This window comes from Rhinolophus ferrumequinum, chromosome 3 (genome assembly GCF_004115265.2).
Source record: "Rhinolophus ferrumequinum isolate MPI-CBG mRhiFer1 chromosome 3, mRhiFer1_v1.p, whole genome shotgun sequence".
NCBI lineage: Eukaryota > Metazoa > Chordata > Mammalia > Chiroptera > Rhinolophidae > Rhinolophus > Rhinolophus ferrumequinum.
In genome coordinates this window covers 12648723-12670742 of record NC_046286.1, presented here as the reverse complement: position 1 = coordinate 12670742, position 22020 = coordinate 12648723, and the positions used below count along the sequence as shown (strand labels likewise).

At 56.3% G+C, this 22020-nt stretch overlaps 1 protein-coding gene across 3 annotated transcripts in view; it reads right to left on the bottom strand.

The window, feature by feature from the left end:
- Positions 1-22020, bottom strand: part of TTBK1 (tau tubulin kinase 1) — a 39948-nt gene that overhangs the window by 17735 nt on the left and 193 nt on the right. For 2 of the 3 annotated variants that reach the window (XM_033098908.1, XM_033098923.1), the window contains exons 2-13: positions 19005-19166; positions 14313-14460; positions 13992-14065; positions 13663-13803; positions 12735-12839; positions 12242-12307; positions 11679-11771; positions 11464-11589; positions 9980-10134; positions 8791-9022; positions 8374-8552; positions 5192-5753 (exon numbers count right to left, since the gene is read on the bottom strand). In XM_033098908.1, the coding sequence (XP_032954799.1) occupies positions 5192-5753; positions 8374-8552; positions 8791-9022; positions 9980-10134; positions 11464-11589; positions 11679-11771; positions 12242-12307; positions 12735-12839; positions 13663-13803; positions 13992-14065; positions 14313-14460; positions 19005-19112 (1989 nt within the window). In that variant the 5' untranslated portion in view covers positions 19113-19166. Of the gene's footprint in view, positions 1-5191; positions 5754-8373; positions 8553-8790; positions 9023-9979; positions 10135-11463; positions 11590-11678; positions 11772-12241; positions 12308-12734; positions 12840-13662; positions 13804-13991; positions 14066-14312; positions 14461-19000; positions 19167-22020 lie in introns of those variants that run through there. The other variant, XM_033098914.1, reaches the window with a different exon arrangement.

The window sequence follows — 22020 nt, the reverse complement described above, 5'->3', positions numbered from 1 at the left end:
GGGCTGGGGAATCTCACCCCTCAGGAAGGAGCTCTGCAACTGCTGCTGCCCTGTGTTGGAAACTGTGTCCCAATTGCTTCCAGCTGGACTCCATGCTCTCATGAGGTCTAGAGAACACCCTCTGCCTTGGCACCCCTAAGGGTGAGGGGTGGGGGGGTGGGGGGGTCAGAGTTTCAGTGACAACTAGCTTAAGGGTAGGATTCTGGAGTTCAACTGCTCGTGTTTGAATCCCAACTCCACCACTTACTACCTGGGTGACCTCAAGCAACTTACTTCTTCACTTCTCCATGCCTCAGGTTCCTCATCTATGAAATGGGGTAACAGTGGCTCCCAACTCACTGGGTTGTCCCAAGGTTGTTATAATACGCAGAGCACTTAGAACAGCGCCTGCCATGGAGTAAATGCTGTCGTGTGAGCTGCTTTATTATCCTTTAAATCACTGTTGGGAATGAGGACTGGCAGGAGGTGGGGCAAACAGAAAACATTTCTCCAAAGTGGCTTTTCCCCTGTCCTCTCCATGGCTGAGCCACAGGCAGCCGTGGCAGGGGCTTGGCCAATTCACTGCCATCAGGGAGAATCCTGACTTGTGCCCTCAGAGGGAAAAGAGAAAATGGGACTGAGTGTCGCAGGCATGTGAGGATGGAAATGGTGGCGTGGGTGGCACCAGGCCCTTCCTGTCCTGACCCCCAGCTCTTCCTGGGACTAAGGCCAGTTTAAATAGTTTTTGGTGGGGCAGTGAGCACTGGCTGGGCCAGCTGCTGGGGGGCTGAAGGAGGAGGGGCCCGGGCACGCCAGTGTTCCCTTGAGGATGTCAAATGGGGACACAGGGACCCGACATGGAGCCTCCGGCAGAGAGGGGAGGAGAAAGAATATTCTGATGGGATTGTCTGCTCTCACCCTGCTTTCCCTTCCAGCTTCTTTTTGGCCAAGTCTAGGATCCTTGAGCTGGTCCCGTCCGCGCTGAAGTCTAAGGCCCACCTGGAGATACCAAGGCGCAGAGGCACCCACAGTTGTCCACATTCCCTAACGGCACATGGGTGGCTCAAGGTTAACACCACAGTCAGGGTTGGTCAGCTGCCAGGGGGACTTAATCCCAACGTGCTTCTGCCCCTTCAGGCCGGTTGCCACCTGGACACACCTACTGGACCCCAAAGCCCAGCTGAACTAACACCCGTATGAGATCGGCCCAGCTTCCCGGAAAGGCTCCTTGTTCCCAGAAGAGAAGACTTCTCTGTTCTCTCCCCTATGGCCCAATATGCCTACCTGAACCAATGTGTCTACTCTCTGCATCCCCGTCCCGCCCCTCTTGACTGAGAGCTCCGAAAGGGCTGGACTGGGGAGCCTTATGTAGCGTTGTCCCCTAACCCCTAGTACAGTGCCCGGCACCTGGCAGGGAAATGTCCAAGTGACAGCCAGCAAACGCCCATGTGCTCAGGGAATGCTGACCTGCTGTGTTATCTGCCAGAGATGACCTGGAAAACAGCCAGCCCCCAAATCACACACTGTCTGCTGCTCCCCCCTCTGCCCTAGCTTTCCCAGCCATTTCCAAGTTGCACCTTAAATTCCCTACAGAACAATGCAAGGTGTGTGTAAAGATTTAAAGTATCATGGTGTGCCTGGTTCTAAACTTCTTCCTAGGTCCCCAGTCACCTCATCCCTGCCTCCTACAGGGTAGGTGACAGGGTTGCAGGTGCTCATATCTAAGGATGGTTGTTATGAGAAAGTTCACACATCAAACACTGAGCAGCCTGAGCTAGGTCTAGGAGGGATTCTTTGCAGAAAGGTGTCAGGGCGGGGAGTCCCTATAGAGATTTCCTGCTCTCCCCGAGCCATTTAATCTCTTAGGGTGGGGAGAGGTGGGTGGGGTGGGGCGGCAGTTCCACGAACTGTGATTCCAGTGGACTGCCAGGTTTGGGAGCTCCCACATAGATGGGCTCAGGACTCCTTCCAGGCCAAAGAAAGAAGGAAAAAATATACCCGTCTATTTTTCCCTCTCCCTGTGCCCTGGATGAAGGAAGGTCTCTGCTCCACCCTGCTATACTGAAATACTCAGCTAAACAGGTCACGCCCCGTGTGCTCACACAGAGACACACACAGAGGCCACCACGCACAGTGACATGCTCACAGGCATACATGCTGACAGCCCAGCCAGCGGGTGCACATGCATGCAACACACACACACACACACACACACACACACATACACACACACACACCCCCCTCTGACCCCGCGCGAGCCAACTGCTCTCTCTGGTCTGTGTTTGCTCCTCTCCTAAATGCACGGGCCTCAGACTGAGTGGCCCTGAGCATGACCCGGAAGCCAGTTGCCTGGATTCAAATCCTGGTTTTCCCATTTACTAGCGGGTGGCTCTGAGCTAAAGACTTAGCACCTTTGAGCTCCGTTTCCTTACCTTTTAAATGGGGTTGCCATTCACAGCATTGTTGTGGGGAATCCACATGCAGAATGTGAAAGTGCTGAGAGCAGTGCCAACCACTATTATTGTCATTAGAATTACTACTGTGATTGTTATTCTCCTTCCAGCTTTGACATTCCCGGCTTCTGTGGTTCTCTACACACTTGCAGACCCACTAGCTACTCTACACAGACGCACTGACGTGTGCCCTCACATGCGTGGGCAACACATATGGACACACCCACACGCCGATGTGTACTCCTGAGCTAAGCTGACATAGAAACGCACATACACGGTTGGAGAATGCTAACCAACATCACTAAAGTACACTGTGGGGAAACCAAGGCCACAATCACCGAACGCCCCCTCCAGAAACACGCAAGTCACCGAGATGGGCAGCGCCTGCCTGTGTCAGGAGCAGAAACTGAGCCTAAGACTGTCTGACTGTACAATAGGCCTGTGTCTGTCCCCCAAATCTCTCCCCTCAGCCCCTTGGCCAGCGTCCCCCAATGTGAGGGTGGCTCCCAGGTTACTGGTGGGAATCTGAAGGTGAGACAAACCCCCCAGATAGCTCAGGTCCCTCACTCGAAACCCCAAATGGTGTACAGCCACGAGGAAGGGACGGGCAGAGCCCAGGGCTGGAACCTAGGTGTCCTGACTTGAATGCTGGGCTTTCTGTCTACCCCACACCACCACTCTCTGCCTTCCCTCCTAGACGGTGCTTCCTGTGGGCACAACCTATTGTGCATATTATCTTTGATACCTTGGGTACCCAGCATAGAGTAGATACTAAGTGTGGAATGACTAAGTGTTAAAGGAGGGAAGGAAGGAAGGAAGGAAGGAAGGAAGGAAGGAAGGAAGGAAGGAAGGAAGGAAAGAAGGAAGGAAGGAAGGAAGGAAAGTGAGGGAGCTCCGAACACATCTTCTACTGCTTACCCAGTGCTGGTCCTGGGGAAACGACGTCCAGGTCAGCAAAGGTCATGCTAGCCCGTACCCTGGCCCAGCTGAGCCTCCAGCTCGGGCTGGGGGCTCATGGTAGCCCCTTTCTGAACACCCAATTTTCCAGAGTCCAGGGCAAGGCCAGAATGCACACTCCTTAGGATCTCGACTCAGAGGTCCTCTCTTCCAAGCCTGAACACAACCCTACCTGGAGCTTCTCTCATACTCCAGGTCAGGCCTCCCGATCTGAGCGCACAGAAGAACTGGCCCCGGCCCTGCACCTGGGCAGCTCCCAGACAATCCAGGTGCCCGTCTCCAGGTGACACAAGAAAGCAGAAGGCGGCACAGCCCTGAGCCTCCAGTATCACCTCCTTGGCTCTTCTCCCTAGTCCTTCTGAGGGAACATGGGACTTACGCAGCACCCAGGGTAAAGTTGGCGCCACTTCCTGGAGCCCATTCTGACACCCCGTCCTTGCCAGAAGAAAGTAACCAAAATACCATGAGCCATGCTGTGGACCCTCAGCCCAGCATTCGCGATTCAGCCACCATCTGGCACGCCCCCACCCCTGCTCTTCCAGCATTGTCCCTCAGTCCCCCCCCCATATGAAAAGGTGCCACTGCAGCCTGATCAGGTCGTCCCAGGGCTCCCAACATGTCTGCCCTGTGCCCAATCTAGGGTCCCTCCTGCCTTGGCTCCGTTGCTCCCCATCACTGTCCGTCCATCCTGGCTCTCAGGACGCACCTCCTGCACAGAGCCCCAACCACAGGAAACGCCCCTGCCCCTCCCTGCTGCCCTCACCTGCTTCCGCCACCCCTTCCCTGGTTTCCAGGACCCCTCTCCCTGGGGGTTGCTCCCATGGTCTGACCCCTCTTTTTCAGTCTTTCTCAAGGGCTCCTTTTCCTCTCATACCACGCCCACCAGAGGTGAGTGTTTGCTGGCTCTGCCTTCACCCTTGGTTCTCCCCACCTTACACTCCTCTTGGATGACATTACCCAGTCCTGTGGTTTCCAAGAACCCCAAATTCATATCTCTAGCTGACATCTCTCCTGAGCTCTGAGGCCTCCACGGGGACATGCCACAGGTACCATGAGGTCATCGGGTCCAAATGTGAGTCCGTGTTCCCTTCAAACCACTCAGTGACGGCACCGCCATCCACCCAGAACGCTGGGCATCAGCCGAGACCCCCTCTGCTCCATCACAGCCCCCTCAGTCCTCTCCCCAACACCTCTTGGCTCCATCGCCTTGCCCCACGGCCAGAGCCCCTACCCTGGTCCAAGCCACCAGGACCCTCTCCTGCTGGCACTTGCCATGTGGCCGTCCTGTTCAGAGTTTTGTGCCCCTCCAGTCCACTTTCCACACAGCAGCCAGAGGGACCATTCAAAAGTACCAATGTAATCATGTCGCACCCCTGTTTAAAAGACTTCGATAGCTCACCAAGTTTTCAGAATCGAGCCCAAGGGCCTCCAGGCCAGGGCCCCGGGACCTACTTTGCAGCCTCATCGGCTACAACGTGCAATTACCTGGCACAGCGCTTTCTGAGTGCCACCTCCAGGCCTTTGCACATGCTGGTCCCTTGGCCTGGGAGGCCTTACTCCTGCTCTGTTACCTGGCAGACACTGCCCGTAATGCAAGACTCAACTCAGAACTCGGAGTTCTGGGAAGCCTTGCCTGCGCCCGAAGCATAATTTCGGACCCTTAAAACTATCTACCTTCATTACAGCCTGCAACTCTATTGCCGGTCGGTCGTCCCCATGCAACACGCGAGGAGCGCTCAATGCTCCCATGACGAGACTGTGGGCGTCCAGGGGTGGGGCGTGGGATGCAAGCCCAACCTTACCTGTCTCTGCGGGCCGGTGGGGTCCGACTCTCTCCGTCGAGGGCGGGGTCCCGAGTGCTGGGGTGAGTGGGAAGGGCTGCCGGGCGTGGGGGGCTGTGATGTCTCTGACCGGCCATCCGCCTGGCTCAGCTGGGGCTGCGGGGGTTGGGATGATGTCTGCCGGGGGTCCTCCTCCGCCAGTGTCTGCATGCTGCGGCCCCGGGGCCGCACGGTGGGCTCTGGCCCTGGCCGCCGCCGCTCTTCGCCCTCCTCGGGCAGCGGTCGCAGCTCCTCGGGCTCCTCATCCGTGGTGCCCGATGTGCTGGGCTCCGCGCCCGGGGGGAAGTCCTTGAGCTCTGTCTCCTTGTCGATGATGACCCACTCCTTGCTGTCGAAGTCCTCCTCCTCGGCCAGCGGCACCGAGCGGAAGGCGTTGCTCAGGGCCTCCTGCTCCACGGAGGCTGACACGTCCATGCGGCCGCTGGCCTGCCGGTCAGCCTGGCCCGTGTCCACTGACAGCATCTGGGCCGGCTGTGAAGAGCAGGCCTGGCGCGAGGGGGAGCCCGGCAGATCCATTCGTGACCTGCAAAGCCACCCCAGGTGAGGCTCAGAGCCCGGCCTCTCTGGGCCCCAAGGACACACATACCCGCAGGTGGCAGGGTGGACCATGACACCTGGACCCTCCTGACCATGGCACCTCTCCCACCCTGGGCCAGGCCCAGTCACCTCCTGGATTCTCACCCTCCACCCCCGCTCCCTGTAAAGATCTCGTTCATTCAACACATTTTGTGAACGCTTAGTGTGTTACAGGAAATAAAATCTGGTTCCTGTGCGCAAGGAACACTCCCTTGCCGACTACCCCAGGGAAACTTAACCGTCCGCAAGCCAATTTTCTGGTCGCCTGTGCAGTGCTCAGGAGCTCCCTCCTGCTGCATCCAGGGCAAACACCCGCTCGGCCCGTGAGTCTGCAGATCGCTTTTCTAGCCTCTTTTACCATCACCCTCCAAGCCTGCCTAGCTGGTTTCACCACCGCCAATAAATTCCAATGGCCACTAGCCCCAAGGACAAAGTGCACATTCCTTACTTTGACACTCATGGTCCTTGATTGCCAGACTAAGGTCCAGTTTCCCCATTCTTCCAGCCAGACCCATCTCAGAGTCACACCCTTCTCCCAAATTGCCCACGCGCTCACACCTCTGTGCCTTTGAGCGAGCCGTTCCCTCCACACGGCCTATCCTTCCACCCCAGCTCAGATGTCACGTCCTGTAGGGAGCCCTTCCATCCCGTATGAGGTTAGTTTGCTTTCCCAGGGCTCTGTCCGCTGTCATTACAGAGCAGAGCACACGTTTGTTTACATAGCTGGGTCCCATCTGACTGTTCACCTCTGGGGTACTGACCTTGCCTTGGGACATCTCTTTCGTTGTTATCTTAAACTGTGCTGTGGATCTCAGGTTACTTCCAGAGGTTCTCAACCGGGGGTATACCGGCCCCAACATGAGGGTATTGCTGGTTGTATGACAGTGTGTATGGAAGGGAGGCTGCTACCCCAGGGAGAATGGTCCTCTCCCAGATGCCAGGGTGCCCGCAGAGAACCACGAGGGCTTGGCTCCTCTGGGGGGCACATCCTCACACTCAGGCTACGTGCAGGGGGCTGACTCATTCTCCCCCCAGCATGGAGCCTGTGAGGGGGAGGGGTGCAGATGGGAGCCACCTGTGGGGTTCTTTCAACATACTGCTGCCCCGGCTTATATGGGACCTGCCAGCTCTGACTCGACACAATCTTTTTATTGATCTGTCAATAAGGCTTAAAATAAAAACACCCCTGAGGGAGGTCAGGCAGGGTCTGACATTTATATTCCCATGTACATGTCTGATGTCACTTCCTTTCCTGAGAGCTTGGTTTGCTTTGATGAACAGAAAAGAGAGAGCGGGTGCCAGAGGAAGAAAGGAGCTGAAGATCAGGGGTGAGGTGGGGAGTGGGAACTGACGAGGGGGTGAGGGGGGGGAATCTAAGTCCCATCTGCTGCTTATTTTCTCCTGCGCCCCAGCTCCCCAGAGCCCAGCCAACTCCTCTGCCCTGCCGATCAGATCCTGAAACTTCCCTTCCAGAAAAATCTCTCCTAGGACCCCTCCTTTCCCCACCATCCCTGAAGCAAGGCTTCACTCTGAGCCAAACTAATTTGCCCTGCAGGACTGTCTTTATTCGGGCATTTCTCACCTCTCTTCTGCACTCATGTCCCTTCCTCATTTCTCCCCATTTCCAGAACCCTACAGGCTACCATGGATGCAAATGTAGGCCAACGTGTGTGTGTGTGTGTGTGTGTGTGTGTGTGTGTGTGTGAGTGTGTGTGTGTGTGAGTGTAAGGGGAGGAGGGGCTCTAGGCTCCCTGAGGACAGGATCCTAGGTTCACCACAGGGACTGGCAATAGGGCTCCCCTGTCGTGGGCATCTCCACACCCCAAAGGGGCACTGTGCCCCAGTCCAGAGGTGGAGTGCAGTTTGGGGCAGAATCCAGTGAGGGGCTGTGGCTGAGGTGGGGCATGGAGAGGCACTTCATGAGGGTGTGGAAAGCACCCCTCCCGCAGAGCTGGGCCTGGGGAAGAGATCCTTCTCCTGGTGCAGAAATGGCCCCAGCCCTGCGCTGCTGTGGCGTGAAGCCCCAACCCGAGTCAGCGAGGGTAGGGACATCTCTCTCCACGTGAGGTTGTTCCACCCACCAGATCTCACCTTAACTCTAAACTCTCCAATTCTCCCTCCCACAGACCAGGTCCCCTCCCTCACATTCCGATCCCTGAGACCTAACCCCCAAACTTGGTCTATCCCCAACTCCACCTGAGCACGGCTTACACCCTTCTCCCAAGCCCTTCCCCCAAAGCTGAAGAGCGCCTCTGAGGTATTTGTAACTAACCTCTAGGGAAAGAGCTGTTGGAAGCACACCCACCTACCAATCACCCCTCACCTCCTCCTGGGCCTGGGCACCCAGCCTATCCCCTGGTGGCATGAGCTGGGACCTCTGCACGTCCCATCCCCAATCCAGGCTCTGTCACTAACTGAGTCTGACGCCAGGCCAAATACAACCCTCTCGACTCTCCCAGGGTCCCCCTACCTCTGCCTCGCATCTGACCTTTCCTCCACCAGCCATGTGAAGACGGAGGGGCTGGGGGACCAGGGGGCCCTTGAGCACCCCCTGGCCCCAGACCCACCTCCTCTCATGCAGTTCCACGCGCCCATCTGCAGTGGAGAGCCTCTCTGACTCAGGGCTGTTGACCCTCCGGTAGCGCAGAGAACGGACTGGGGTTGTCGGTGAGTCTGGGGGGGCACGCACGGGGGAGCTGGGGACCCCCACACCTCGGCTCTGCTCCTCTTCCACCACACAGGGGGTCTGCAGGAGAGGAGAGTTCGGTGAGCTGGGGCTCACAAGACAGCTGTGGGTCAGGTGGTTTTCTCAGGGAAGAGGTAGAGGGAAGTTGACCCCATGGATGCTGGCCATTCTGCGATGGGGCGAGGCCATGGAGGCGGGGCAAGCGGGCAGGTGTGCGGTGGGGCGAGGGTGCTCCGGAGGAGTGGGGAGGGCCGCGGGTTGGGGCGACCACCCGAGCTCATCTCCCTGGCGGCGTTACTTTGCCAATGTTGATCCGGAGTTTGTTCCGGTTGACATCCGTCTCCTCCCAGACTTCAGCTTCAGGCCCCCCAGGATGGGAAGCAAGGTGGGGGGTGGGGCCCAGCCCCTCAGGGGGCCGCCCCGGCAGGATTGGGGGTGCATTCTCCTGGTCACTCAGGTGCTCGCCCTGCAGCACATCCTCAGTGTTCTCCCTCAGCAGGTCCCCAGGCACAGGCGTCACGTTGACCACCCTGGAGAGGCCAGGAGGGGGTCATTGGCAAGGCTGGCAGGGGTGCCCTCTGCTACCAGCACAGGCCCTGGAGATCACTGCCACCCACGGGAGTGGGCAAAGGCAAGGCCCAGACAGGGGTGGGGGTGACCCTAACTAAGCCCATCACCACCCTGGGCTCACAAACACCATCCTCAGGGTGGCAGACGGCTGGGAGGAGATGTGGGTGCCAGGTGGGCACAGCACCACCGAGCTGTATTTATTTAAGAGACCCCACTGCTTTCCAGGCCCTGCCAGCTTTCTTCTGCAGTTCACTGGCTGGCTTCCTTCAGACCAGGAATGGGTCTAGAGTGAAGAATCAATTTAGAGGTCCTTGAACAACGTCTTTACAGAACTGGACACCATCACGTGCTGGCAAATCCTGTGGAGTCTCCTTCCCAAATGTGTCCCTGGAGCCTCTGCCCTCGTCTCTCCCTGGCTTGCCCCTGGAGTTGGGCAGGGAGCCCCTTCTCACTCTGGCCACCTCTGTCTTCATGCTTGTCCCAAGGTTCTGAAATTGCTGACCCATTGATTACAAATACCTTACACTCAACTGAGAGCGCTTGGAGGGCAGGGGCTGCATGTTTTCTTTCTGCGCCCCCACAGGGCCTAGTGGCAGGGCTCAAGATGCGATCGCTAAATGAACGCACATGAACACGGAGAAACAAACGGTGGGGCTCAGGCAGTTTCACTCAGGGCTCCCTGCTCCCCAGTAAGGTCAAGAGTTCCAAATGAGGACCCCGCTCTGTGCCAAGGTTGAGGGTGCAGATGTGGCAGAACTTCCTGGGGTTTGAGAACCCCACTGTGGAGCACCAAGAATAAGAAAGACAGCCAGGTGTATCCAGGTAGGAAGAGGAGGAGAGGGCAGGCTTCTCAGGTGACAGCCCCAGGCAGGGGTCACCGGGCCCCCAACCAGTGCATTGCCCCTCCCGAGACTCACCCAAACATGGCCGCCGTCTGCCGGGTGTTCTGCTGGGGCGGGGTGGACGTGCTGGTGGACAGGAGGGCGTCCGTGCCCGCCTTCTCCCAGTCAAACGCCTCGTTCTCAGCGATGCCCCGCTCTTTCATGCTGTTCTCAAACACCGACATGATCAACTGCAGGGGGTGGGGGTGGGGGGAGGACAGAGAGGTGACCCCGGGGCTAGGCAGGAGGAGGGGACAGTTGCTGGGATTGAAGGCAGAAGAGTGGGGGCCTTCCAGGGCAGGGACGGGCCAAGAGGGGGTATTGGAAGGAGAAGGGCACATTGATTTTCAGTGAAAACATGCACACAATATGCAAATCAGCATGCAAATTATCATCTTGGTTTATGCCCCACTGGCTGGACACAAGCCCTCTGAGATCTGTGCCCCGATTACTGTCCCCAGACTCTGCTGCCATTTCCACCATCTCAGCAGAATCAGCAGCAGCCCAGAACCAATGGCAGTTCCCCAAACCCACCACCTGGGGTCATGCGTCTGCACAGGCAGCTTCCTCTGCCTGCAATGCCTTCCCCACTAGTCCTCTCCTTTCTGAAGGCTTCCCTGATTCCCCCACCACACAGCGCCTGTGGTTGGGCCCAGTGCACCGGCTGGAACTGTTCACACGCCTACCTGCCACCTCTGCGTCTCTAGCAGCCAGCACAGGATGTGCTCTCAGCTGTGTGGTCTGGAGGACCCCAGGAGGCTGAGCTAGGATTGGAGGCGGGGCATGGCCTCCTACTGCAGAGTGAGGCATCCCTGCCAGCAACTGGGGCTCTGGACTCAGGAGGTGGCGGGCAGGTGTACCCTCTGAAGCCCCCAGACCATTGCACTTCTGACCTGCAGGGCAGGTTTTCTCTGCCAGCAGGACCCACCTCACTGAATGCCCAGTGTGTGCCTGACACTGCTCCCTACGGTGGCACACAGTGAGTCCCAGGCAGAACATTGCTGATGTTTTTCCCATTCTCAGATCAGGGTCAGTGGGTCCCACAGGAGTGTGGGGATGGCGCCTTGGAAAGAGCACTGGACTTGGAGTCAGATGTGCCTGAGCCTCGCCCTGCTACTAAGCCATTCATCAGGCCTCAGTTTCCTCATCTATGACATGGGGACAATCACCCCACTTGGCCCCCTGCAGCGTTTTGGTATAAAACTTCAATCACGTGGCTTAATAAATTGTTAAGTGCTAGAATAATAACATAAGGGACACGCAGTTATCACCAAAGGCATGTTTTGAAGCTTAAATAAATTGATGCATGAAAGGCACTGAAAACAGGGTACGCTCTTGATAAACGTTAGCTCTGCCTGCTGTCTATAGGAGCACCAAATCAGTTTCATACAGTTGGAAGACCAGGGGGACATGGGCAGGGCCAAGCTGCCATGGGCGAGGGGCCTCAGCAGGATGGGCGCTGCTGGTGACGGCCGCCCACAGAGAGGTGTCCAGGGTGCGGGCAGATGGCAGGCTCCCACCTGGTAATCGGGCTTGGTGAAATAATCGAGGTTGGCAATGTGGTCCAGGAAGAGGTGGAACTCAGAGGGCATGTGCTTCAGCAGCATCCGGTGCTCATACTTCTCCTTGATCATCCCTACCTGCTCCTGGAGGCAAGAGGCACGGGAGATGGAGTCCCAGCTGCCCCCACGTACCACCACTCCCACTTCTTCAGACGCAGCGGCATGGGGCTCACCTTGTCCTTAATCTTCCTCCAGGGCAGCTGGCCCACGGCAAACTCCACCAGCATGTAGAAGAGGGACCACAGGTCATCATGGCGGCCCATCTCCTGGTGGGGGGGGGCAAGAGGGAGGGTCACCCCCAGCTCTCAGGTCCTTCCCTGGGAGCGGGGATCTGACCCTTCACTGAGGGACACCAGTCAGGGAGGCTGGGCACCCCGGTCCCTGTGGACAAAGCTGGGGTCTCCCTGAAGCCACGGCTACCTCCCCGACCCGCCAGCATACATAGACTCCCAGAGTCAAAACTTCTGTGTATACGTGCTCACCCCACAGAGATTTGTGTTGGGAACAGAGAGGAGGGGATCCCCCAAAACAAGGAAGAAGGAGAAGTCAAGGGCAGAGCCTTCTGCCCATTGGGGTCTGGAGTGGCAGCTTCCCGGGCTCATGCTGCCCCATATTTCTCTCCCCACCTCCCGAGGTGCCCGCCCTGTGTTCTCCTTCAGCAGCATTTCCACCCCCCCCCGCCCCGACCTGTGCCCTCACTGCCCGCACATCCCTCTGTCTTGGCTCGGCCACTCACCCGGTTCTTGTGGGCATTGACCGAGGCATAGCGAACCGTCCCTCGAAACCCGGCCACATTCCGAGGCTGCAGAGGGAGAACAGCACCGGGAACCTCACCGTGGCCCTGACCTTGGCCTCATGTCAACCCTGCTTACCAAGCCTCCCGCCACCTGTCTTAACGCTGACCGCCTCCCCCTGCCGCCGCCCCCCACGCAGGCCCCGTCAGGAACAAACCTGACCCACCAACCCCAGTCCTAAACTTGCCCCTGCCCCTGCTTCCATCCTTAACCCGAGTGGGCAGGATCTGCGATCTCACAGGCTGTGGATGTGGCATCCACCAAGAACCCAGGCTAAGGGAGAGAGGGGACGAGCCCAGGGTGGGCCTGGGGTTGGGTGCAGCTGACCCTGAGCACAGCCCGGGCATGCTCAGGCAGCCACAGGAAAAGCTGGTGACGGGTTCCCAGGTCAGAGTGTGAGCGAGGGGGCCGGGGAGCGTGCACAGCGGTACTCACGGGCCGGACGTCCCCCGTGGTGTTGGTGTACTGCCGGGCCAGCCCAAAGTCCAGCATGTAGCATTTCCTGTAGGTGGATGGCAGCCTGCCCATGGCAAAGTTTGACTGCAGGAAGACAGCAGCTGTGAACCGCGGGCTCCAACCCCACCTGGCCCTCCTTGAGGGGCACCAAGAAACAGCTCTGGTGAGGGACGCTCCACGCATGTACACTCACATAAGAGTAGAACACCAGCACGTGCAGCCGGTCCTAGCACTTCATGGGAGGGGCGGGTGTCATTATTCTCATTTTAGAGATGAGGGAAATAAAGGTCAAAAAGCTCAGGGGGCTTCTCCAAGATCACAGAGCAACTGATGACTCAGCTGACAGGTGACCCCAGGTCTGTCTGGCTCTAAATCCTTGGGACTCCCCAGCAGGGCAGGGTGGCTTAGTCTCACTAAGGCAGCAGGAGACCTGCATTGTTCTTGCTGTGTGATCTTTGGCCACTCAACCAATCTTTCTGGGCCTCAGTTTTCACCCTTTAAAATAAGAGTTTTTTTTCTAGCGCTAAGACCCAGGATGCCACCAAATTAACTACTTGGAATTCCTTGCCAAGCCTTAGCCTCTGGTCCCCTTCCCTCAATCCTCCCATCCTTCTTCAACCCTTCACCTTGCTAGGTTCTAGGATTATCTAAGTCAGTGGTGAGAGAAAGGAAGAGAAGACCCCGGAGAGAGGGCCTGGGTATGGCCAAGGGGCGGACAGGGGTGTGTGCTCTTGGGAGGCAGGGGAGAGGCAGAGGTGGGGCTCGAGATGGAAAGCAGGAGAGGGGTCAGGTAGAAGAGGTTGTCCCTGCCTTCCCCACCATCCTGGAGAAGAAAGCAGCGGACCCAGAGAGGGAGCGGGGGTGGGGTGTGCTTTGGAAAGGGGGGCCGAGTGGGGGCAGCCCTCACCGGCTTGATGTCGCGGTGCAGGAAGCCCACGGAGTGGATGGCCTCAATGGACTCCAGAATCTGCTTGCCCAGCCTCAGCGTGGTGCTCAGCGTGAAGGTGCCTCGGGGCTGGCTACGGCGCAGGTCGGCCAGGTTCCGGCCCTGGGGGTGGGGGTAGGAGCAACCCGGCTCAGCGGCCATCGGAATTACCACCCTGTGACACTCTGCCCAACCTCATCCCCAAAGGCTTGTGCCTCCCGGGGCCACAGTCTCCCTTCCCCACTCCTCACCCCAGGAGTCACACCCGAAGCTCTTGGGGGAGAGTGGAGGTGGGGGCCCCAGGGACTCACCTGGAGCTGCATTACCACATAGTTAAACTTCTCATTCCGGCCACAGCCAATGAACCTGCACACGTGGTCTTTCCCTGAGGGGTACAGACAGGTCTCCCAATTCCTACTCCTCTCTTACTTCCAATCCGAAGGTGGGCTCCTCATGTACTCTGGTTGCTGGTCCCCCAACCCTGGCCCCATGACCACTTCTCCCCCATCTCCCCCTGACCTTAACCCCACCATCCCTCTCACATTCTGGTCCCATCTCTTCACCCATCACCTCCCCCTTAGCCCCTGGCTCCATCACCTCTTCCCTCCCGTTCTCCTGCCCTGGGTCCTCACCTTGTAGCTTTTTGAGCACAGCCACCTCCATCTTGAGGACCTGCTTGGGCTGCTGGGCTGACTCCACCTTGAGGGCCACATTCTCCCTGGTCAGCAGGTCCATGGCTTCGTAGATTTCACCAAAGCCCCCGCCCCCAATCTTTTTCAGCTACAGAGATGGGGGGACAGAGGGATCAGGCTGAGCAGCTCCTCATCCTACCCCCTGCTGGCTCATACCCTTCACTGAGGGGGGCCATCCTGGAAGGGCCCCCAGGTCTCCCTCCCTGGCTCCACCCAACAGTGCCCCACCTCCTCTCTGAGTGCGGAAGACAGATAGCTCAGCCCCTGGGTGGAGAGCCACACACACACACACACACACACACACACACACACACACAGCCAGATGTCAGAGTAAGCAGGGGGAAAGGGTATGCGACATGCGACTCCATATAGACATGGAGACAAGGCTATGTAGACAAGGCTATGTAAGAGATAACGGGCTATCGTGAATCTTTGCTTCTCTGGAAGAAATTTCATGTTCCCTGCATCCTTCGCTTAGATTGAGTAACCTCCATCCAGAAAGAAAACCAATTCCTTCCCTGGTGGATCCCCTAGGGAAGGTGGCCCTTCCTGGGGTTGGCAGAATCCTGAAAGGTGTCACCAGAGGGAGAGAATATTGGGGCAGAGGGAGTATTCAGGGAGAGGACTCAGGAAAGGGTCCTCACTGCCCGTGCCCAGTGCTGACGCTCACATCTCTTCCTAGGCTCCTGGTCACGTGCCCAAGACCAGGGTGAGCCTTCTCTCTGGGGCAGGTGCACCACGGAAGCATGTGGGAATGGAGGTTTGGAGAGAATCTGCCTATTTCCAGGGGCAGTGCAATGGAGATCTGACCCTCTACCCCTTCTCCTCCAGCATCCCAGGGCAAGTAGTGAGAAAAGGCAGAGGGAAGAACTGTGATGGAGGAAGGACAGGCAAGAGGGGATGAGCAGAGCTGAGTTCTGGGAGAGATTCATAGTCATGTCAAGTCCGAGGTGCAGAGGTCTTGGAGAGTGGGGGTGCCGCTGGCAATGATGGGGGACCAGGGAGAAGGTGCTGAGCTCTAAGTTGGGACTCATTTGGTTTAAGAAAGATGTGCAGCCCAATTCTCACCTCCTCAGGGAGCCCACCCGTCATGGATGGTCTGCCTCTCGGAGCATATTCCACAGCCCTCACTTGCATCCTGGTGGCTCGTCACTCTCAGCCACGGCTGGCCTTGCTAATGACTGGATGGAGGCTGCTCTCATCGGGCAGCCTGTAAACGGGCTCTGAGCCTCCTGCATCTCCAAGCCTCCACTTTGCATTTATTAAGCACAGTAAACATTTAATGGTGGTTGAAATATGGGAGTGAAGGGGGGGAGGGGGCAGGGCAGAGCTGAAGACTGGGAGACCCCAGCAGGTTACAATTGAAACCACTCTAGAAAGAAAGAGAAGGATGAAGAGAAGATTTAGAAGAGAGGTGGCAGGCTGGATGGACTCTTCAAGGCTTTTGTGCCCAGGAAGGAGACAGGGGAGAGGGAGCAGGAAGAACAGTGAGACACAGGACTGCCTCTCTAATTGGGATGAAAGTTAAGGTCAGACTTCTAGAAGAATTTCGGAATAAGGAGGGGACAGACGCAGACTCAACGGAAGCAATGGCATGTCTTCCTCTGGGGAACTTTAAACTCGGGAGATTCCAGTATCTTCTGGACTCCTTTCTGGTTTGCTGGGAGCATGAGAAAAGGGCAAGGGGGAGGGGCACAATGATTACATCTCAGTTCTGTGCTCCAGACTCAGACATAATCTTAGCTCGTCCCCAAAGGCTCCTGACAACACAGGTGAGGAAGGTCAGAGGAGTTGCCATTTTGCACAGAAAGAAAACTAAGACACAGAGAGTTAACTACGTTGTCCCAGGTCACATGGCTAGTAAGTAGCAAAGCCAGGTGTCGCTTAAATCCAGGCAATCTGATGCAGAACCCACACTCTGAGCCACGATGTTATGGGAACAGTTGATCACACTAAACCTGTCAGTACTGAGATTCAAGCGCAGATCTGCTTAGGCTCCAAAATCCTTGCTGGAGATGGTAAGGAGGGATTGGAGCAGCCAAGACATTTCTGACACCTACTCCCCAATTTCCCAGGATGCCTGAGGGTATTTCTCTACCACCTTCATTTCCAAACAGAGCTTATTTTTCCTTCCTTAGTTCCTCCCCTACTCCCCACCCACCCTTTACAGAACCTCCCTGGGGTGGGGAGCTAGGCATCTGCACCCACCCACTCACCCAACACCCCTCCTCCCTGGGCCCTACAGACTTATCCATCGGGTACTGTGAGGAGGCCCATAATACTTTTAGAGGACAATGAAAATGTTTTAATTTCTTTTAAAATCAGAAGGAGGAAAAAAAAATCAACTTTTAGATCAAAAAGAAAACTTTAATATATAATTTATTCCTCTTTATACCAATGCAGTCATGAAATACAATTTTTAGTTCTTAATTATTCAGAAAGGGACCCATGAGGAGAAGTGCCCAGGGCCTACGAAAATCATAATGCAGCCCTGCCCACAGCCCAGTAACAGGAATATTCTCGCAAACTCCCTTCCCTAGACCCTATTTCCCCCCTCCCCTGCTGAAGGACCTCCCTCAACTGGAAGGTAAATAGGACCAGCATTAACTTAGAAAAAAGGAAGCCTGGTTTCTTGGGTGACCTGAGGTGAGTTTCATAAATTCTCTGGGGCTCCGCTTTTCCTCGTCTGTAAAATGAGAGAGTTGGACTCGAACTGGTCACAAAGACCCTCATCTCTGCGATCCTGATTCTCGGATGGGCTAATTCTTGGAAAGCAGGAATGGACTGCTTGACCCAGCAGGCAGACAAACCCAGTTTCACCTAACAGTCATGGGAACTTGGCAAATTAGCTAATCTCTGTGCCTCAGTTTCCACACCTGTGAAATGGGGATAACAGTATCTACTCATTGGTTGTTGAGATAATGCATATAAGGCATTTTTCAAAGTGTCTGGCAGCAGTAAGTGCTCAAAACAAAAGATCGTTTCTGTTATTATTATTGTTTGCTATTCTGATTCTGAGAAGTGTGCCTGAAGAAGAATAAAATGTTATTATTTTTAAATACCCCAACTAGTGCCACTGACACTCATTGTTTTCCTGGCCACAGCCCGTCCATAGCAACTTGTTCTTGGTTCCTAAGCTCTGCCTCATGTCTCTGTCCCATCCTTCACAGGGAGGTGGCTGAGGGGATGCATCTGGCAGCCCACCTCTCTAGATCTCCAGGGGCTGGGGTGGTCAGCTGGCAAAGATGACATTCTTGCCCCCTTTCCCCAAATCCCCCTTGCCATTTCTCTCCCACTCACCTCCCACTTCCTCTCTCAAAAAGGACAAAAAAATTCTAACCCAAACTCAGTATGTGTGCGAACACCAACTTTTTCTCACCTCTTCAAGTGCCAATGCCCTTCTGTTTCCAATCTGCCAGCACAAGAAGCTCTTATGTCAGGGGACCCAGGAGGACCTTGGAGGAACACTTCTCACTTTGCCAGACCCTCATTCCTTTGATAACTGCCCTGGCTCCTCCTCCCCCAATTTCTCTCCTGCTCAGGAAGTTCCCCTCCGGGAGGTGGCCAGCCCCTTCCCTCAGCTCTTCCGCCCCGTCAGCCCCCCCCCCAACCCACCCAAGACATCTCTGACAAGCCTGCCACCTCTGCCCCTATCCCTGGGTCTCTAAGGGTCCTGCCCAACAGGGTGGTTGTTACCATGGAGACCCACCTGCACTAAGGCCCCACTGGCCTCTCAATCCCGCACCCCTGGGGAGCTGAGCCTCTTTCACATACATGGAGAGGCTCCCTGTAGACCTGACCTGTGCTGTTCTCCCTCTCTTCTTCCTGGCTCCTCACTCTGGTCCAGACCCGCAGCTCACACCATCACCCCACCATCCCCCTACAAGGATGAGAGACCACCAGAGAGCTCTTATGGGACGGAAAGGGGTGGGTGGGACAGGGATTGATTTACAGTAGGTCCTGCTCCTCTGACACTGCATTTCCCCCAACCCTTACGTGTCCCCCATCCATCCAGACCCAAACCCCGGAGAAGACTTGGACTACAACTCCCAGCAGGCCGAGCAGCCTGAAGTCTTGGGCTGGAGGAGCAAGGCACGCTGGGAGAGGGAGTCTCAGCGTGTTGCACCTGCCGCAGGAACCAGTGAGGGGGAGGAGGGTGGATGGAGAAGATGGAGTGCGGATGCGGTGGGAGCTGCCTGCAAGGGCTCTTTCCCCGAACTCAAGCCTTTCTGTCCTCTGCGGAAGCGGAGGGGCATATGCTCACTCACTGCCCTTCTCCAAGGTCCGGCAGAGAAAGAGCCCCCTCCCCCACCCTCCCCTCCTTCCCCCACCGAGCTCTGCAGCTCCTCCTCCGACATCCAACCAGGAGTTGTTCCAGGCAGGGCCGGACCAACGTGATCGAGCCGGGAAAGGGGTGCGAGAGGGCGGGGCTGTAGAGAGGGCACTGGGAGAAAGCGATTGTCCACAAGTGTAGGCAAAAATTAATGACCTGCAAGCAGCATGCAAATGAGCTAAGGGGCACCTCCCTCTCAGGGTAGGGGCTCTGAAGGCATCTGTTTTAACAGGTCTCCAGGTTCCCTCCTCCTCTCCTCCCCCCGCCCCTGCCTCTGCCCCGGCGTGTCACTCACTCACCACCTTCCAGCGATCCTTGACCACGTAGTTGGCCGGCAGGATGTCGGCCTGCTCCCCTCCCCCACTCATGTTGGTTTCGTCCTTAAGAGCAGTCGCTAGGCACTGCATCCGCCAGCCGGAGGGAGGGGTGTCCGCAGGGTCTGCCCTGGGGGGGCCATCTACCTGGGGAAGTGGGGAGGGGCTGTGAGCGGGGCTGGTTAGGGACCCAGGACCACCTTGCAGATATGATGGAGAGCTCCATTCTAGTAGGCATCCTTCGGGGTCCCATGGGGTACATGCTCAGGGGTGACTGGGGGAAGCAGTGTGTTAGCACCCGAGTGGAGGTCAGAGAGAAGACAAATACTCTCCACAGTAAGGGAGATACAAACTACACACAGGAGATGTGAAAACCAGCAACACACGGTTGATTGAAAAAGCAGAGGAAATGATGTGTGATCAAGCTGTGGGAAAGCATTTCCCAAAGAGACACATGCTAGCTAATGTGGGGGGGACTTGCTAACCAAGGGGCACACCAGAGTGGGACCCATGCTTTATTGGGGAGATCTAGGCCAAGAAGGACCAGTCTGAGTGACTTGATCTATGGCCCCCTGGTACCCACACATTCCTTGTGCCACAAAATGACCGGAAAGCTATGTATCTGAGTCTTATTGAAAGGGTAGAACTGCTGACCAAGGGGTGACCCATGGAGACGCACCCCAGAGTGACAGAGGCGGGCTAACCACCCAGGCGAGATGTGATAATCAGAGAATGAGGAGATACCCAACAGCCCCTCGGGGATGGTGCTGAGTGAGGATGCGTCCGCTGAGAGGCACACGCCAGTCTCAGTGGTGGGCGGAACCACCCACAGCCCTGGGCTTGAGAAGCAAGGATGGGAGTGAGGAGGTGAACATGAGGCAATGGACTGAAGACGTGGACTTTAGAGGGACAGCAGCTCTATGGCCACTTGGAGAGAGTCAGGCTGAATTGGGAGGAGGTGAGGACCGCAGGGAACTGGGAGCGACCTAACAGAGGAGTGACAGGGAGCAGCAGGCCTGGGTGGGCGTGGGGTGAGAGAGCCTCTCACCACACCTGTCTGTGTGTGCTCAGGAACCAAGAAGGAACACAGCTCTTGTTGCATAGGTAGGACCGGTAGAAGGGATATCAGGGAGAGTGTCCCAACTGGGAGAGCCAGCCAGCGTTACCCAGGGAAAGGCAAGTGTGTGCATGTGTGTGTCTGCATGTGTATCTGCGTGTACCCCTCTGTGAGTGGGTCTATAGCTGTGTGTGTATGTGTGTGTGTTTGTGTCTCTGTCTGGACGTCTGTGTCTGTGTGCGCTTATGTGTGATTTTGTGTCTCCCTGTGTGATGTGCATGTGTGCAGGTAGGGGGCCAGGAGAGATCACTTTTTGAGATCTCTGCCAACCCGGTCCAGGAATGGAACCAAGATCCTTTTCTTCTCTTCTTACCCTCTGTGCTTTTTATAAGCACGTTGCTCTGCCCTCACAATGACCCTGGAGAGTCACAGATGGAAGGAAGTCACTCAGGCTGGGATGGGGGTTGGGGGGTGGAGAGAAGGAAAGTGCCTAAGAATCTATGGATGGGGTGAGAACTCCATAAACATCTCTTTCCTGGGGATGGAATCATTCTCCTGGGCCCCTATGCCTAGTGGTCCTGATATAGTGGCAGTGTGGATGAGCGAAGGCATGGAGACAACCTTTAACAGGTCTCGGTATGCCATGAAGGACATGTGGAGATGGGATCTTCCTGGGGAGAGACACTCTTTTTCTGTCTTTCTTTAAATGATTCAGCTGACTGCCCTCCACTCCACGCAACTTCATAGTATCAGAAATGTGGGGATAAAATAGGTCTCTGCCCGCCTCCTGCCTAGTGGCATATGGGGCAGGAATTCGCAGGGCAGAGAGGGCAATGACAGGATGAAGACACAGGTAGAGATGGCCGGCTCTGGAATAAAGGTGGAGGAAACAGGTTGAGGACAAGATAAAAGAAGCCACTGAACCAATAGGGAGGGAGCCTTAAGGGGTTGAATAGGGTGACCTCTGGTGAGCTTTCCAACCCTGTGAGGTGGATGAGAAAAATGTTGGCTCCCTGCTCTCATTTTATAGACGGGCAAGCCTAGAAGAAACAAGTGAGACGGGAAAAGGGAGAGTGGAGGTAGGACAATAAATGAGAGTTCCCTGCCTCTCCATATCCACCATCCTTCCTACTCTCTGCCTCAGAAGATACACTTAGCTCAGATTAGGAATGGCTGAAATGAACATGAGTAACTTGGCTGCCCCTTTACTGCCCCCTTTGGGTGTGTGGAGGCCTGGGTGTGTAGTGAGAAATGGCTGTGGAGGAGGATTTTATGAACATCTGTCAGAGAGGGTGCATGTTTGAGAGTGTGGGGCCAATGATGGATGTGTGTGTGTGTGTGAGAGAGAAATACCTAAGTGGTTGGGAGCTCCTCGTGGTATGTGAATAGAGGTGTTGATGTGTAACTATGCAAAGTGTGAGCCAGGTATGTGTGGGAATCTGGGAGCCCAGGTAAGGAGAGGTAAGAGAGACCAGTGAGGTGTAATGCAAACAGATGAAAAGATGTGTGGGAGGGAGCAGAGGGCAATGGAAGGGACCAGGAGTGACAGGGTCAGAGGAGGGGGTAGGGTAAGATAGAGACAGGTGAGACGTCATGAGGGCAGGTGAGGAAGTCACAGGACCACAAGAGGAGTTTCTGGGCACAGGGAAAGGGGTGAGGAAGTTGGTAGGAAGGCTAGTGGGAGGAATGGAGGACTGAGGGCAAGGGAGAGAGGTTATGGAGACAGCTGAGAACGACTTGTCAGAGGTGACAGGACAGTAAAGCCATAGGGAGAGAGGACAGGGACAGATGTGAGAAGTGAAGAGCAAAACCCCTGGAGGGCAGGAGGGAGAGGGTGGGTATGTGTGCTGGGGGCAGGGAGCCGGTCCAGGCCTCGGACGCGGCCCAGGCTGTGTAGGCCAGCGTCCCAGCTCGGGCGGAGACGGCAGCAGGGAGGGGGCGCTG